The sequence below is a fragment of the Otolemur garnettii genome, unplaced genomic scaffold (assembly GCF_000181295.1).
Source record: "Otolemur garnettii isolate 467f Iridium unplaced genomic scaffold, OtoGar3 scaffold00028, whole genome shotgun sequence".
In the NCBI taxonomy this organism is placed as follows: domain Eukaryota; kingdom Metazoa; phylum Chordata; class Mammalia; order Primates; family Galagidae; genus Otolemur; species Otolemur garnettii.
Window position 1 is genome coordinate 1434672 of NW_003852423.1, and position 16546 is coordinate 1451217.

Sequence of the window (16546 nt, forward strand, 5' to 3'; positions counted from 1 at the left end):
TATCTTTTGAATAATTTCTTGAACTCCTAATTCCTTCCTTTCTTCCATTCTGTTAATCTTATTTGCTATCCACACTCTGAACTCGATTTCTGACATCCTAGCCATTTGCTTGTGGATGGGGTCTTCAATTGTGTGCTCCATTTTCCCACCAGAGTTTTTCCACTGTTTCTGCCCATGCTGAGTTTACCTTGTTTGGAGGCCTTATCGGAACCATTCAGTTGGTGGCTTCTTCTGGTTGCCCAGAGAGACAGGTAGAGCATGTCTGTTGTCTTCTCCCAGTTCTCAGGTGCTGTGGCAACCAGGGTGCAGTGGAACGGCAGCAGGGAAGTTATCTGCATTTTGCACATGGCTGCTATCCGGAACCTCTGTTTGCCCAGAGAGACGGGGCTGGAATGGCATCAGTTTGCAGCTCAGGATGCCACTGTTGCTGTATTGGCGTCCCCTGAGCCGATTTTCTTCTCCTCACGCCTGTGCCACAGTCAGCACAGAACAGCACCAGCCCTTTCCCCCTCCACTTCTCTCAAGGAGATGCCTAAGAATCTGGATTCCATAGGTAACAAATCTCCAGACTTCTGAGTGGGTGGGGACTTCTTGGAATTCAATGTTGCAGGTGGTGAATATATACAATTTTATACAGTTTTACAGTTTTATGCCTGGCCGGAGGGTGCCATGGCATGCCAGCAGGGGTAGGAGGTCCAGGTTTTAAGGGATCTCTCCCGTGGGATAGAGTGGGAGGAAGTTTGAACTCTGCTCGCCTGTTTGCATGGAGTAAACTGCGAGCCCCTGTTGTGGGGGAGGGTACTCTCTTCCGCTTGGTGGTGGATTTCATACCACCTGGCTGCATCCTTGGGGTTGCAGCTCGCCGCTGGAAGGTTGAAGTGCGCTCTTCAATCTTCTCTCCCAGGTCTGCTCCAAACCATCAGCTAACCTGCCAAATCTCTGCCCTTCAAGCCCCCCTCTGGATGGGAGCCCCTGTAAAAAGCTGGCTGCAGTCCACCATCCTAGCTTTGCCCCCTAATCATCCTAATTTCAGATGAGAACTCTTTTCATTTCTAGTATATTAGAAAGTCTATATTTTAAACTATTAAACTCCTCTTTTCACTTTTTAATATTTATTTGCTGTAGATATGTTACAAAAATCAAAAGTAGCATTTAAATATATTCTTTATGAGTCCTGTAGTCCGTTCTCATCTGCAGTGGATGTATCCTAAGACCCCCCCAAGGAATGCCCAGAGCTTTCGGCAGTATCAAACCAATTGCTGTCTGTTGGAATTTGTTTTGCTTCTTGCACCCACAGATTTAATGCTTCTTCTGTCTCAACTTAGCACTCATCATATACATTGTGGCCATAACTGTTACAATATGAGGTGAGGTGGCATAGTAAAACTAGCACACTTTTTTTTTCCTTTTTCACAATTTAAGGATAGAAGATTTTCTGTTTATTTGTTTTGCTTTCTAGAGAAGGATGTCACTCTGATGCCCAAGCTGGAGTACAGTGGTGTGATCATAGTTTGCTGTGATCTCAAACTCCTGGGCTCAAGTAATGCAGCATTTTTTTTCCTTTCTTTAAGTCAAGAACTGTCATTATTTCACTTAAAAGAAGCATTTATGGCTTTTCTTCAGCATGTCCAGATTGCCAGCATTAGTACTTTAGGACCATTAACTAGTAAAGTAATTGACCACAAGTGCTGTTGTCCCACAGCAGTCAATCTGATAACCTAGATGTGACTGAGTGACCAGTGGTGGGCAGGTGGCTAGCACCAGACAAAAGAATGATTCACTTCCCAGTGTGATGAAGCAGGAGCAGCATGATGTGTGATTTCATCATGCTGTTTAGAAAGGTGTACAATTTAAAACTTACAAATTGTTTATGTCTGGCAATTTCCATTTACTGTTCTCAGACTGCGGTTGAAAGCGTGGAAAGTGAAATGATGGAAAGGGGGGACTACTATATTTGTGTGTGTGTGTGTTTTCCAGAAGAAAGTCATACAATGTTATACATTTAATAGTCCCCCCACCCCCACCCCCCCAAAAAAAGCTAGGAAGAAGAAGCATACGAGGTCTGACAGTTACACTCACAAACTTATCTTAGAGAAAGGACTACATACCTCACTGCTGAATATCACTATAGTCACTAGGTGGACAAAGGAGGACTTTGAAGGTAGTGATACCTTCAGGACCGTAGTGATGTTCAGTAATGATGTATTGTGGCACCTTTTCTCTGAGTGTGTGAACTTAATTGTCAAATGGAGTACCTTATGAAGGTAGGCAGTTTTCTTTAATCCATTCTGTTAAGAGCTATGCTTTCTGGTACAACTAAAGTTACTCCACACTAAACTCAACATAGTTTGGGGGCCACACTATTAAACCTTTGCCATCCATATAGATCCTTAGCAGCTACCTGGATTAGCCACGCAACCCTCTTTTTGAAACTGCAAAACAATATTCCAAGAGGGAAAACTTGTCTGAGCTCAGTCAGTTGTTGAAAGATGAAGTTGCCAATCCATTTCCGACAAGGACCTGACCAAACCCCAAACAGAAACTAAGATGTAGCCAATTCCTGGTGGCTCCAGAGAGGGGGCCTGGGTTAGGATATTCCTGGGATCAACAAGAGGAACGTGAGTTCCTTCAGCTGTTGTAGTGATGATTAAGGTCTGCTGTAGAGCCAGGTCATCACGTATTCAAGTGGATTTTGTGTTATATTAGGTTATAGGTCATGATATTTAATTTAAGAAGTGCATTTTTCCTTCTATGTAGAGATAAGGCATGGTGTTTACATGAGGTTCTGATAAGTAAGGAAAGTGCAATATGATTATTTTCTCTGCCAAAGTCATCTCTTCCACTCAACTAATCCTGACAAAGATAACATTTGATTATAGCTTGCAAGAAAACATTCAGTAGGTGACCAAATGGTATTTATTGAAACAAAAATTTAAGGACAATGTATTTGGCCTTTGATTTTCCATCACCCAGTATAATTTAAGGTCTTCTTTTTCCCAACACTAATACTCCACATAATCTATGGGAATAAATTCTTTCACTGTTACATTATCTTTTTAGTCAGAGTTTAATGTGAAATAGAATCATAGTGCTGAAACTAAACCAACGTTTGTGAAAATCATTAAACCTAATTTAATTAAAAGAATTTTTAAATTGATGTTTGGTGAGTGGCACACCATGATGAAGAATGAAAAATACTTAAATGTTTCAGTGTGGGAACAGCAAAATTGGCTTTTTAAAAAAAAAAAACTGAAAGCTGTTTTCCAAAGTTAGAGCTAACTCCAATTAATCCTTCAAGTTTTTAAAGTTTCAGTTTATATGCTGTTTCCTTCCAGAAGCGTTCCTTGGCCAGCTTAATCCAAATTAAATCTATTATGGTCCCTTATAACACATTGGATTTTTTTTTTTTTTGGTTTAAAATTGTATTCGTTTATTGATGTTCCGGTGGAATATCTGTGAGGGAAGACACAATTTTTTTTCTGGTCTCTAACTGACCCTAACATTTAGGTTAACATTTCTCCTGAAAAACTCCTCCAAAATTTGTTGATCTCATTCTCAGTAAAGATGAACAAAATAGCTGTCTTGCTTACTTGGGAGACAGAGTCACCCTGGTAATATATACCATAGCATATACTAGTATAGAAAACATGCTTACAAATAAATACTTATATATTATATGTCATTTATATGTTTTACATGCCATGTATTTGTATATATTTTGTCGGTGGCTTTTCACATCTGAGAATGCCATTCTATTACCTTCACTGGACTCAGACAATGCCATCCTATTACCTTCACACATGCGTGGACTCAGACTTAGCAAGACATAAGTTTTTTGTTTGAAAATGGAAATGTGGTCAAACCTTTAAAAGATTTAGCATGGAAGAGGAAAAGTCCAAGGCCAATTTGATATGTATTTATTCGTGGGCAGCCTGTTTTTCCTTTTCTGGAGACTCAAGATGTATTTTTTTGATTCTGTTAATTAAAAAAAAATCTTTATATTGAGGCTGTGCAGTTAGTAATTTGTGTACCTGTCACTTTGCACTGAGGGAAAGCTGCTTGAACGGTTCAGGGTGTCTCGGGTTTTGTTGCCCTTGCCTTTATCACGCCTTACACATACCACTCTTTCCACAAATGGAAGTTTTGTGGCAGCCCCATGTTGAGCAAATCTACTGAAGCCATGTTTCCATGTGCTCATGTCATCCCTCTGACACATTTTGGTAATTCTTGAAATACTTTAGACTTTTTCATAATGATTATATCTTGCATGGTGGTCTGTGATCCGTGATGTTTGGTGTTACTACTGTAATTATTTTGGGGCCCCACAAACCGTGCCCATATAGACAGGGAACTTAATTGGTAAGTGTTGCATGTTTCCTAACTGCTCCACCAGAGGACTGTCCCCCCATCTTTCTCCATTTTCTTTGCTCTTCTTCTTCCCTGAGACACAATAATGTTGAAATTAGTCCAACTAATAACCCTATCATAGCCTCTAAATGTTCAGGAAAAGGGAAGGAGTAAGCCCAGTGAGGAAGGGATATCAAAAGCTGAGACAGGCCCCAAGGTAGGCCTCTTGTGCCAGTTAGACAAGTTTGGAATCCAAAGGAAAAGTTCTTGAAGGAACTTGAACGTGCTACTCACTGAACACATAAATGATTTGAAAGCAAAATGGCCTTCTTGCTGATCAGCAGCAAGATTTCATGGTCTAGACAGAAGATCAAACCAGCCACAACGTTCCCTTATACCGAAGCCTAATCCAGAGCAAGGCCCTATGGCTCTTCGATCTCTGAAGGCTGAGTAGGGTAGGAAGCTGCTGAAGAAAAGTTTGATGCTAGAAGGGGTTGGTTTGTGAGGCTTAAGGAAAGACGCTATCTCAGAACAGAAAAGCATATAGTAAAGCAGCGCATGTTAGCATAGAAGCTGCAGCAAGTTAGCCAGAGGATCCAGCTGAGATCATTGATGAAAGGGCCACCCTAAACAGTAGATTTCAATGCAGATGAAATATCCTTCTATTGGAAGAAGATGCCATCTAGGACTTTCATAGCTAGAGAGGAGACATCAATGTCTGGCTTGCAATCTTCAAAGGACTGGCTGACTCTTGTGAGGGGCTAATGCGGCTGGTGGCTTAAAGCCAATGCTTGTTTACCTTTCTAAAAATCCTAGAACTCTTAAAAGTTACACTAAATTTACTCTGTCTATACCCTAGAAATGGAACATCAAAGCCCAGATGACTGCACATCTGTTTACAGCATGGTTTACCGAATATTTAAGTCCACTGTATAGACCTAGTGCTCAGGAAAAAAAAAAAAAAAACTCCTCTCAAAATATTACTTCCTTGTTGACAATGCACCTGGTCACCCAGGAGGCCTTATGAAGATGTGTACAAGGAGATTAATGTTGTTTTAATGCCTGCTAACACAACATCTCTTCTGCAGCTCATAGATCAAAGTATCATTTTTATTTTTAATTCTTATTTTTGGAGAAATGCGTTTTTTGGTAAGCCTAAAACTGCCACAGATGGATCTGATGATGTGGGCAAAGTAAATTGAAAACCTTCTGAAAAGGATTCACCATTCTAGTTGTCATTAAGAATGTTCATAATTTATGGGAGGAGGTCAAAATATCAACGTTTGCAGGAGTTTGGAAGAAGTTGATTCCACCCGCCTGGAAGCTTTCAGGGGTTTAAGACTCAGTGGATGGAGTCACTGCAGATATGGTGGAAACAGCAAGAGAACTAGAAGTGGAGCTTGAAGATGGGACTAAATTGTTGTGATCTCATAATAAACAAATGAGTTGCTTCTTATGGGTGAACAAAGAAAGTTTCTTGAGAATGTACTTCTGGTGAAGATGCTATAAACATTGTTGAAATAACAACAAAGGAGAATGTTATGTAAACTTACTGATAAGCAGTGGCAGAGTTTGACGGGATGGACTCCAGTTTTGAAAGAAGTTCTACTGTGGGTAAAATGCTATCCAATAGCATCATGTGCTATGGAGAAATCGTTTGTGAAAGGAAGACTCCACTGGGCACCTGTGGCTCAAGTGGCTAAGGCGCCAGCCACATACACCTTAGCTGGCGGGTTCGAATCCAGCCCAGGCCCACCAAACAACAATGATGGCTGCAACCCCAAAATAGCCAAATGTTGTGGCAGGCACCTGTAGTCCCAGCTACTTGGGAGGCAGAGGCAGGAGACTCGCTTGAGCCCAGGAGTTGGAGGTTGCTGTGAGCTGTGATGCTACAGGGGGACAGCTTGAGGCTCTGTCTCAAAAAAAAAAAAAAAAAAAGAAAAAAAGAAAAGAAAAAAGAAGACTCAACTGATGCAGCAAACTTCACTGTTTTCTTATTTTAAGAAATACCCTCAGCCACCTTGACCTTCTCCACCCACACTATCCTGAGTCAGTGGTCATCAACAGTGAGGAAAAACCCTTCATGAGCAAAAAGATTATGACTCCCTAAAGGCTCAGATGACTGTGAACATTTTTAGGGATAAATAATTTTTAATTAAGACACACACTTTGTTTTTTAGACTAATGCTATTTCACACTTAACGGACTATAATATATTATAAATATACCTTTTTTATGTACGAGGAAAAAATCCCTCATCTGATTTGCTTTATTATGATACCTGCTTTACTTTAGTGATTGGGTATGAAACCCAGAGTATCTCTGAGCTATGTCTGTATTCAATTCTGATTTCCTTCTTAAGGAGCAATCACAAGTTTTTTCATTTAATTATTTTTCCCTGACCTGTATTTTCATCACATCGTGTGCATCTCTTAGTCTTTTCCTTCATGTTTTTTGGGGCTTTTCAATTTCATATCCACAGCACTGATCTGCGTTTCTGAAATGTGAATTCCTTTCTTTATTGCCTTCAGTAGAAATTTTAATTTCACTACTTTTTAATTTCCTTGCAATCTCTATTTATTATATCCATCTTTACTTTTACTCATTCCATTGTCTTTTTAATTTAGTTTTATCTCTCCCTTTAGCTTCTGGCTCCGATTTTATGGGACCAGTGTCTTTTGACATTTGAAGAGGCCAAAACATTTTCTAAAATCTTCTTTTGGTTCCTATAGTAAATCACGTTCGCTGAGCTAAGTAATGTGAATGATATTTCCTTCAGAGTTTCTGTCGTATATTCTCAAAGGCCCTGTATTTTTTTTTTCTCACTCATTCTTGAATGTAGAAAAATCTTTCCAGATATTTTGCCAGCAAATGTGTAGTGAACTGTGCTTGGCTTCACTTTTTGCCAACTTACATGCTGGTTGAATCTCCTTCCTGGCTCTATAGCTGCCTCGCAACACTGAATCCAATTCCTAAACCCTAACAAACTTCCATGTAGTGTTACTTGGAAAACCCATGGTGGGAATTTCTTCTGCCTACTTCCTTTCTATCTGTCTGCCACTCCGATAAGAGGGAGTACGTGAATAAAAAAAAATAAACAATAAACAAAAAATAAAACTGTAAGTCTTAGAAAATCCTTCTTATCTACTAAGAGGCATGATTTACCAACTGAAAAATCATTTTTGGTTATTACATTATTTGCTTGCGGGACCCACACAGTTTCCCAGATAACTAAAAATTGCACTGTTTGGTACTTTGATTTATGTGTTCCTGTTAAAAGATAGGATACCAAATATAACAGGTAGTAAAATGTAAAGAGTGTGCTAGAAACAGGAAAAATAAGGCAAGATAAGCCTTCTGGATAGATTAGAGTCATGGACTGAAAAAGTAACAGCAGCCGTTATGTGTGTCACTTGGAGGTTAGTAGAGATGATCCCTGTTTCAGAATAGTCCTTTCTAGCCATTTAGTAACTCTTCGCTTTGCAGATCACTCTATTTTTTTTAAATTACTTTTGATTTTATTTTTAATTTATGTTTTAATTTTTTTATCATTTGAGATCCATTGAGGACACAAAGAATAAGTATACACTAATTGTATTTTTTAGGTAAAGTCCCTCTTATAATTGTGTCCTGCCCCCAAGAAGTGTACCATACACCGTGACCCCTATCATCCCCTCTCCCGAGTATCTCATTCCCCTATGGCACTTCTTGTATTAACTCATCTGCTGTCTTCATATTAGAATTGAGTACATTGGATTCTCCATTCTTGTGACACTTTACTAAGAAGAATGTGTTCCACCTCCATCCAAGTTAATACAAAAGATGTAAAGTCTCCATCTTTTTAATGGCTGAATAGTATTCCATGCTATACATATACCACAGCTTGTTAATCCATCGCCAGGTTGGTGGGCATTTGGCTATTTCCACATTTTGGCAATTGTAAATTGAGCTGCAATAACCAGTCTAGTACAGGTGTTCTTATGATAAAAGGATTTTTTTTTCTTCTGGGTAGATGCCCAGTAATGGGATTGTAGGATCAAATGGGAGGTCTAATTTGAGGAGTCCTTGGACATAAGAGGAATTCAATGTGTTTTTTTCCCAAATATCTTGGTAAGTTGTGAACCCTCAGGTAGTTATCAGAAATGCAATATGAAATTGAATGTGAGTAACTGGGAATCTCAATAAAAAGTTTTAGGTATAAAGATTCTAAACTCAACTTTCCTTACAGAGACAGATAGACTCAACCTAACAGCTTATGCTAGCCTGAGTATAAGCCGGAGAACATAAATCGATTCCATGGCTAAACACTAGATAAGTACATGTGATGATTAAGCAGAGGAGAAAATACTACATTAGATGCTTCAAATGCATTATCTCATTTAATAAAACTGAAAGGTAGCTAAAACACAAAGCCTAAGCTTATCTAAAAATTTATCAAAAAATTCCAAGTGTTATTTTGGTGTAGGTATACATACATACACAAAGTAGGGCTGAGTACATTGGATACTTTTTCTTCCACTCTTGAGATACTTTGCTAAGAAGAATATTTTCCAGCTCCATCCATGTAATCATAAAGGAGGTAAAGTCTCCATCTTTCTTTAAGGCTGCATAATATTCCATGGTGTACATATACCACAATTTATTGATCCATTCATGGGTCGATGGGCACTTGGGCTTCTTCCATGACATAGCAATTATGAATTGGGCTGTGATAAACATTCTTGTACAAATATCTTAACCCAGGATCCTGTATCCAGCTAAACTGAGTTTCATTTATGATGGAGAAATTAAATACTTTAATGACATTCACACGTTCAAGAAATTTGCCATAACTAAACCAGCTCTCCAGGATATTCTCAGATCTATCCTCCATAATGACCAGTGCAGTCCTCCACCACAAAAGTAAACTCACTCAGAAACTTTTGATCAAATTTCAACTTCCACAGTGGCAAAAGGATTAAAAATTTCCACTGGACTTTTGAAAAACTTGATACCCAAAATTTTACCAGGCTTATCAATATTCTCAATTAATGTCAATCTTTTTGTTTTTTACATTGTCATTTATTCATTAAAAAAATACTCTTTAGGACTTACTTTATTTCAAGGATATTTATAGAAACTGAGAGTTCACAGGTAAAAAAATGCAACCACAGTCTGTGTTTACATACCATCTAGAAAAGAAAGGGTTTAATTAACAGAATTATACAATTGCAAATCATAATTGTGATAAATGCTCTGAAGGAGATCTACAAGGTGCTAAGAGAGCTAGAGCTGGATGTGTGGAGATCTCAGGAAGTTCTTGGTTGAGAATGTGACATTAAAACAGCCTGGAAGAATGAGAAGGAATTATCAGGATGAGGGTTAGACTTATATGAGTCAGGAAAAAAGGGTTTCCAGCAGAGATGGAGCACTGTGTGAAGAGCCAAGACTGGCAGTGCTTTGACGTCTTTGAGGAATGGAAGGAAGGAAGGGAGGAACATGAAATGAAGCTGGATAGATGGGGAGAGAGGCCCATCTATGCCGGCCTTGAGGAATTCCAATCTCATCATTAAAGTCACTGAAGGATTTCAACAAAAGTGGCAAAGGGAGTGGAGGGAAAGTCAGGTAGTCAGTTGCAAGGCCATCTCAGCAGTCCAGACTGGTGATAATAGTACCTGATGCTAAAGAAAAGTGAGTGACTTGAGATCTGTTTTGGAGCCAGGGACCGTGGCTCACACCTGTAAGCTTCTATCCTACAGTCTGTGAGTTGAAGCAAGAGAATCTCATGAGGCCAGAAGTTTAAGACCAGCCTGGGCAACATAGAAAGACCCCTGTTCCACAAATAAAAAGAGAGGGGGGGGCCTGTTTTGGATAGAAAACAGACATGATCTTGGTTCATTGGAGAGGAAGTGTCGAGATGATACTAAGCATGTCGGCATGAGTAATGGCAGATCTTGATCCCTTTGTGAGAATAAAGACCACTGTGTGAGGTTTAAGGTCATGAATTCAAAATCAGAGACATATGAAAACCATGAGACATTCACATGGAGACTTGGGGTGGGTAACTGAATAGGTAATATGCAAGTATGCTGTTCAGGAGAGAGGGCAGGGCTGAGGACGAAACTGTGAGAGTAAGTGGCACAGGGATGGGTTTTGAAGCTGTTTGAGTCTTAAGAATGGATATTATTTGGACTAGTAAAATGATATTTTTTCTTAGACATAATTTTTACCACATGGTTTTAAAATACATATGCCATTCTTCTGCGTGATTTTAGTATGCTCAAGGAAAAATATTTCCCCCTATTGAGTAACCTTTCTTGAACACAATAATGTAAGACAAAGGGAGAATAAAATGTATAAAATTTGCTTTGCAACATAAATTGCTGGTACTTACCAGTTCTTGGATGGATTTTTTTTATTGTAGTTCTTTAATTTCTGATCATGAATTCTTCCCCTCACTCTCTCCCAAAAGGGTATTCTTTGCTGGTCACATTGGAAGAAATTTGATACATTAAATAATTTCTTATGTTAGACAATTTTGTAGGCAACCTGTTCCCTCTCTTCTCCAAAGAATAGGGTTAAGGGTGAAGATATTCTTCTAAAATGAGACAGAATCATAATTATCATATAATTTTTTTCTCTTAAAAAATTCCTATTTTAAGTCCTTCTAGTAATTCCTTTCATCACACTTTTTATAAGAACTTTCCTCTAACAGGATCTAACTGTTTAGCTGAGATATGAAATATGCTGATATGTTGTTATTTAATTTCATATTATGAATTCTGGCCCCCACTCCCTCCCAAAGGGCATTCACTTTGTTGGGTCATATTGGAAGAAATTTGATTCATTAAATAATTTCTTCATGATATATTCAAAGTAGATTATTGTCATTATCTATGTAATCTCTACTAACAGTATTGCAATTGACATTCATTTTTAAAAAGTAACACTTCAAATTTCCCACAATACTATAATCCTATGGTGTCCATATTGTTTACACAATGGCATAAATTATGGAAAAAACACAAAGAAGAAACCCGTTTGCATAATTTGAAGGAACTGCTAAACTGAATAAACAAGGAGTTGGAAAATTCTACAGTTTCTCATAAGGCTGGAAGTGCTCATGAAGGATGTAAAGAGCCAGCTCACTTGTGGCATCTACAAGAAAATTAAAACCTTTACGGCCTTGGTCCCCAACCCCTGGTCTGTTAGGAAGTAGGTCACAGAGCAGGAGGCGACCAGCAGGCAAGTGAGTGAAGCTTTGTCTGTATTGACAGCCACTCCGCCTCACTCGCATCACACCTGAACTCCATCTGCTCTCAGATAAGCCCCAGCATTAGACCCTCATAGGAACGCAACCCCTACTGTGAACTGCGCATGCACGGGATCTAGGCCGCAGGCACCTAGATGGATCTGCGCATGCGTGGGATCTAGGCTGCACGCACCTGGTGATCTGAGGCGGCGGTGAGCGGTGATGCCACGGCTGGGACTGTCTAGTTTCAGAAAAACAAGCTCGGGGCTCTCACTGATTCTGCATTATAGTGAGTTGTATAATTATTTTGTTATAGATAACAATGTAATAATAATAATAGAAATAAAGTACACAATAAATGTCATATGCTTGAATCATCTCAAAACCACTCCCATCCCAATCTGTGAAAACATTTTCTTCCATGAAACTGGCCTCTGGTGCCAAAAAGTCTGGGGACCACTGCTCTACCGAATTTAATTATTTGTCTAAAATAATTCGTAATGTTTTAAAATACTGGCATCATTTTTATTGTTAATCTGATGTTTCTTAAAATGTCATCATCTTTATCACTTTATAAGTAAGTTTCCTAAGCGAGGGTCAGACTGTTGGTCAGTCCGGTTGTGGTTGTTTTTGCATAAATATCCAGATAACCAACTGGACTCAATAACTCTCATGTGTTCCTGAGAGTTTGCTGATATGCGTTATTTCTCTGTAAAATTTATGTTTTAAAAATGACTTTTTGAATAATCTCATTATCTTTCAGTGTGTACTCTTTCTCTTGTGTTATTTCTCAGCGTTGTGCTGTGTTTCTTTTGTCTTGCAGGAATTGCCTATGACCCCCTGATGCTGAAACACCAGTGCATTTGTGGCAATTCCACCACCCACCCTGAGCATGCTGGACGAATACAGAGCATCTGGTCACGACTGCAAGAAACTGGGCTGCTAAATAAATGTGAGGTAATCCCGAATTGGCCACACTCTTTACTTACTTAAATAAATCATGTAAGGAGGCCAGTATTCATTTGAGCAGTAGTAGAAAAATGCTAAGCATGTAGCACAAACTCTGTGATTGATGAACTATCGTAGTCACAAGTAGCACAGAGCTACTGACCCTGGGCTGGGCATGCAGTAGGTGCTCAACCAATGTTTGATGTGTGCGTTCTGTTGTTATGGCATTAGTACATACCCATGGTAGTTTGAGAATAGTATTTATTGAGCTCATCTTCTGAGAAACTTTTTTCAAAGCATTAAGTGGTAAGTAATTTTTAATTTTTGTTATAAACTAAAATTTGAATTTAGATATATGCCACATTTGCCTCGTGGAAATGAATAGATTTGAAAGGTAGTAACTATCTTTGTAACAATAAAAGTCACTTATTTATATCAAAGTGGCTGACAGTTTTTATAATTTTATGGTAAGGGTTTGACTAATTTCATTTCACCAGTTTTTCTTTAGATTCATTTCTGTAGATTCCTGGTGAATCCCTTCTTTATTTAGAAAAATCTGTTTAGGCTTTCAAAGGTTAAAAGCAAAAGTGATATCAATTAAGAAAGGTTTCTGCTATCAAATTTATAAAATATTTAACTACTACTAGTAGCTATTTGATGTCATTGCTAGAAGTGTCCATTGTCTAAAATCCACTAACACTCTGTGTCTGAGTTTATGTTGGATTTCCCTCTTTGATATTCAGAGAAAGACACAGAACCAAAGAACAATGTGTTAAAAACTTCAGCCTGTAAGAACAGGGAACACTTCTGTCTTATGGAATTTTATAATTCTAGTGCCTAGAAAGTGCCTAGAATCTGATATAGATCCATTAAAAATACTTTAATCAATAAATGTAAAATCATGTTAGAAAATACAAGCAATCCAATATAATCATCCCTAGTCCAGGAAAGAAATTCAGTGGATACTATTTTGACTACAGTTATGTCATGAGAAAACTGATACATTGAAACTATATTAAATTCCCTATATTTAAATAAAATAAAAGGCAGTGTCAACCCAAATGCCCATCTATATATAAATGGATGAATAAACTGTGGCATATGTATACCATGGGATACTATTCAGCCATAAAGAAGATGGGGACTTTACATCTTTTGTACTAACCTGGATGGTGTTGGAGATTATTTTACTTAGTAAAGTATCACAAGAATGGAAAAACAAGTATCCAATGTACTCAATATGAATATGAAGCTGGTAGATGAACAAATGCACACCACACAAGAGAAAAACACAAACTCAAGTTGGGGGGGAGGAGGTGGGGAGGGGAAGAGGAGAAGACAGGGGGATTGGTGTGCTCTCACCTAACAGGCACAATGTAAGGGTACGTGGCACACCCCCTGGGTGAGGGGCACAACTATAACTTGACTCTTCCTAACAAATGGGAGCAATGTAACCTAATCACTGCACCTTCATATTAATCTGAAATTTAAAATTTTAAAAAAAATAGTGTTTCATGAGCACTTTTAGGGTCATATGCTAATTGCATATGGTTATTTGCAGGTATAAATTCTAAAGTCAGGCTTTAAACAGGGCTAATTATATAATTTTTTATATAGTTGGTGTCAATTCCTTTCATGTCTTTGCAAACTCTCCATGGTATGTTATTTTTAGCGTTGTGTAATGTAGTCAACAGAATTCTTACTCAAATTCAGTTTAGTTTTAACTGAACCTGTAAAATATTTTAGTTGGTACAGAAATTCATAAAAAGACAAAATGCTCTTGAGGACCATTTGCTATATTTTATAAAACGAGTTACATCAGTTTGATCCTTTACCTCTGCAAACTACTCAAAATAATTGAAATTTGAAGATGCAAAAGACATTCAGTGGGTTAATTTCTTTCTTTCTTTTAGAGAACTATAATTTAAAATTTATTCATTGAACACACACTTACTGTTAATGTCTAAGAATAAATAATTTTTTATGGATTTATTTTTCCTTACAGGGTGACTAATATATTCCACCTTATAGGTGAACTAAATAGGTTATTTTTCTTACATCAAATTGTTGATAATGTTTCATGGACCACTCAGCAGTTGAGATTGTGAATGGATATACCACGGTACTCTGTACAGATTTATTCTCACAAGGCTTATTATATGTTTATGATAGAATTATCAAAGATTTTTCATACTGAAATCTCTGCTTTTGATTAAATGTATCCTTTCTGTAAACCCCAAAGTGAAGGAAAATGAGTTAGATTTATTTATCTGGTTCTCTCATGAGTGAAAGTCTGTCATTTATCTTTTGCCAGTGGCATTTATATTCTATGGCAGAAGACTTTTATATCTTTGGTTTTAGAGTAATCTTTAAGTATTTTATGTTTTTGATAATGCATTTTGGAGGCCAGATCATTCTGTTTTCTTGCACAACCCCGTATGGAGTCCATAAAGAGAACCTTACTTGTGGTCAGCTGGTCTTCATGGACAAAATGCACTTATTCATGTGGACATTCCTGTCTCACCTTTCCATCTGCTATAGATGTTTTCCTGCCCTGCAGTTTTTCGGTGCCAGCTGAGTCATTGCTCCTTACATTTTCCACATTCAAGTTTTTGTTATATCCTGCAGCAACTGGCCTGGTCCCAGCCATTTGAAACTGGCAGTGGCTGATCACAGCCTTCCCTTGCATCGTTAGGTAGTGGTCGTTCTAAAACCTATTACCTGAGGGAGAACTGTACACAAAAGAGGCAGAATATAGAAATACATGGCAGGAGTATGGTTCATGCTGGTCTAAAATTCTAAAGTCTGTTATCATCCCTTTCTGCTCAGTCTTCTTTTTCATTTCCTCACCCATCACACTATTTTAGTCCTGTCTTTTTTTTTTTTTCCAGAGCTCTTAGTTTACTTTTCTTTTCTTTTCTTTTTTTTTATTTAACTAAATCATCGCCGTGTACATTAATGCAGTCATGGGGTACAATGTGCTGGTTTTATATACAATTTGAAATATTTTCATCAGACTATTTAACATAGCCTTCATGGCATTTTCTTAATTATTGTCTTAAGACATTTATATTCTACATTTAGTAATTTTCACATGTATGCTTGTAAGATGCACCATGTAGGTGGGGTCCCACCAATTACCCTCCCTTCACCCATCCTCCTCCACCTCCCCTCCCTTTCCCCTTTCCTTATATTCTTGGGCTATAATTGGGTTATAGCCAAAGCTATAAATTAGTTTCATAGTAGGACTGAGTACATTGGATACTTTAGTCCTGTCTTATTTGAAACCATACAATTCAGTTTATATAGCCCTGAATAATGTGACATCAAACGGTGACATGTCATAAGCCCGGTGGGGTTGATGAGTATGAAGGAGGCCAGCCCCAGCCAGTTCAGATAACAAGAGCCTCCCAGTAACACTTAACCACAAATTACCAAATAAACACTTAAGAGCATATATCAGAAGGTGTGCTCGTAATGAAGATCAAGCACCAACATCTTATCCAAGACTTTACGACAGTGCAAACAAAACTCACTTCTCCTCACATAGTGTGATGATGGCTCATCAGCTATTTGTTTTCTTAAATAATGAAATTATTTCCCACATATATCTGTTTGGTCCTATGTTAGCAAATAAATTGTTGACCAGATGAATTTACTTGCTCTATGACTTTATGAAATGCCAACTTAGACTAAAACATGAAATGAAATTTCTAAAATCATTGGCTAATAATTTACTTTAAGACACCTAAGAATTTAATATTCCTCTGCCGTTATGTGAGCAATTGTAGGAATATTCAAAATGAAGTTTTAGAAACCATTAACTACATAAAATTTACCTTTTCTGGAGACTTTTAGTTCCATGAGATAAAAATAGAACCAAAAGGAAAATATTGTTTTTATGACTTACATTTTCTTCCTGAGTATTTTTACCAGAAGAATAAGGGAGGAAATAAAAATGGAATATACAGAGATTATTCCAAATCAGTTTTAGCTGATCAGAAATAGTAGAATTTATAT

General features: G+C 37.8%; 1 protein-coding gene across 2 annotated transcripts in view; it reads left to right on the plus strand.

Moving 5' to 3' along the window:
- HDAC9 (histone deacetylase 9) overlaps positions 1 to 16546 on the plus strand; it is a 906973-nt gene that overhangs the window by 646170 nt on the left and 244257 nt on the right. For both annotated transcript variants that reach the window (XM_012804388.2, XM_003788483.2), the window contains exon 14: positions 12402 to 12535. In XM_012804388.2, the coding sequence (XP_012659842.1) occupies positions 12402 to 12535 (134 nt within the window). The remainder of the gene's footprint in view (positions 1 to 12401; positions 12536 to 16546) is intronic.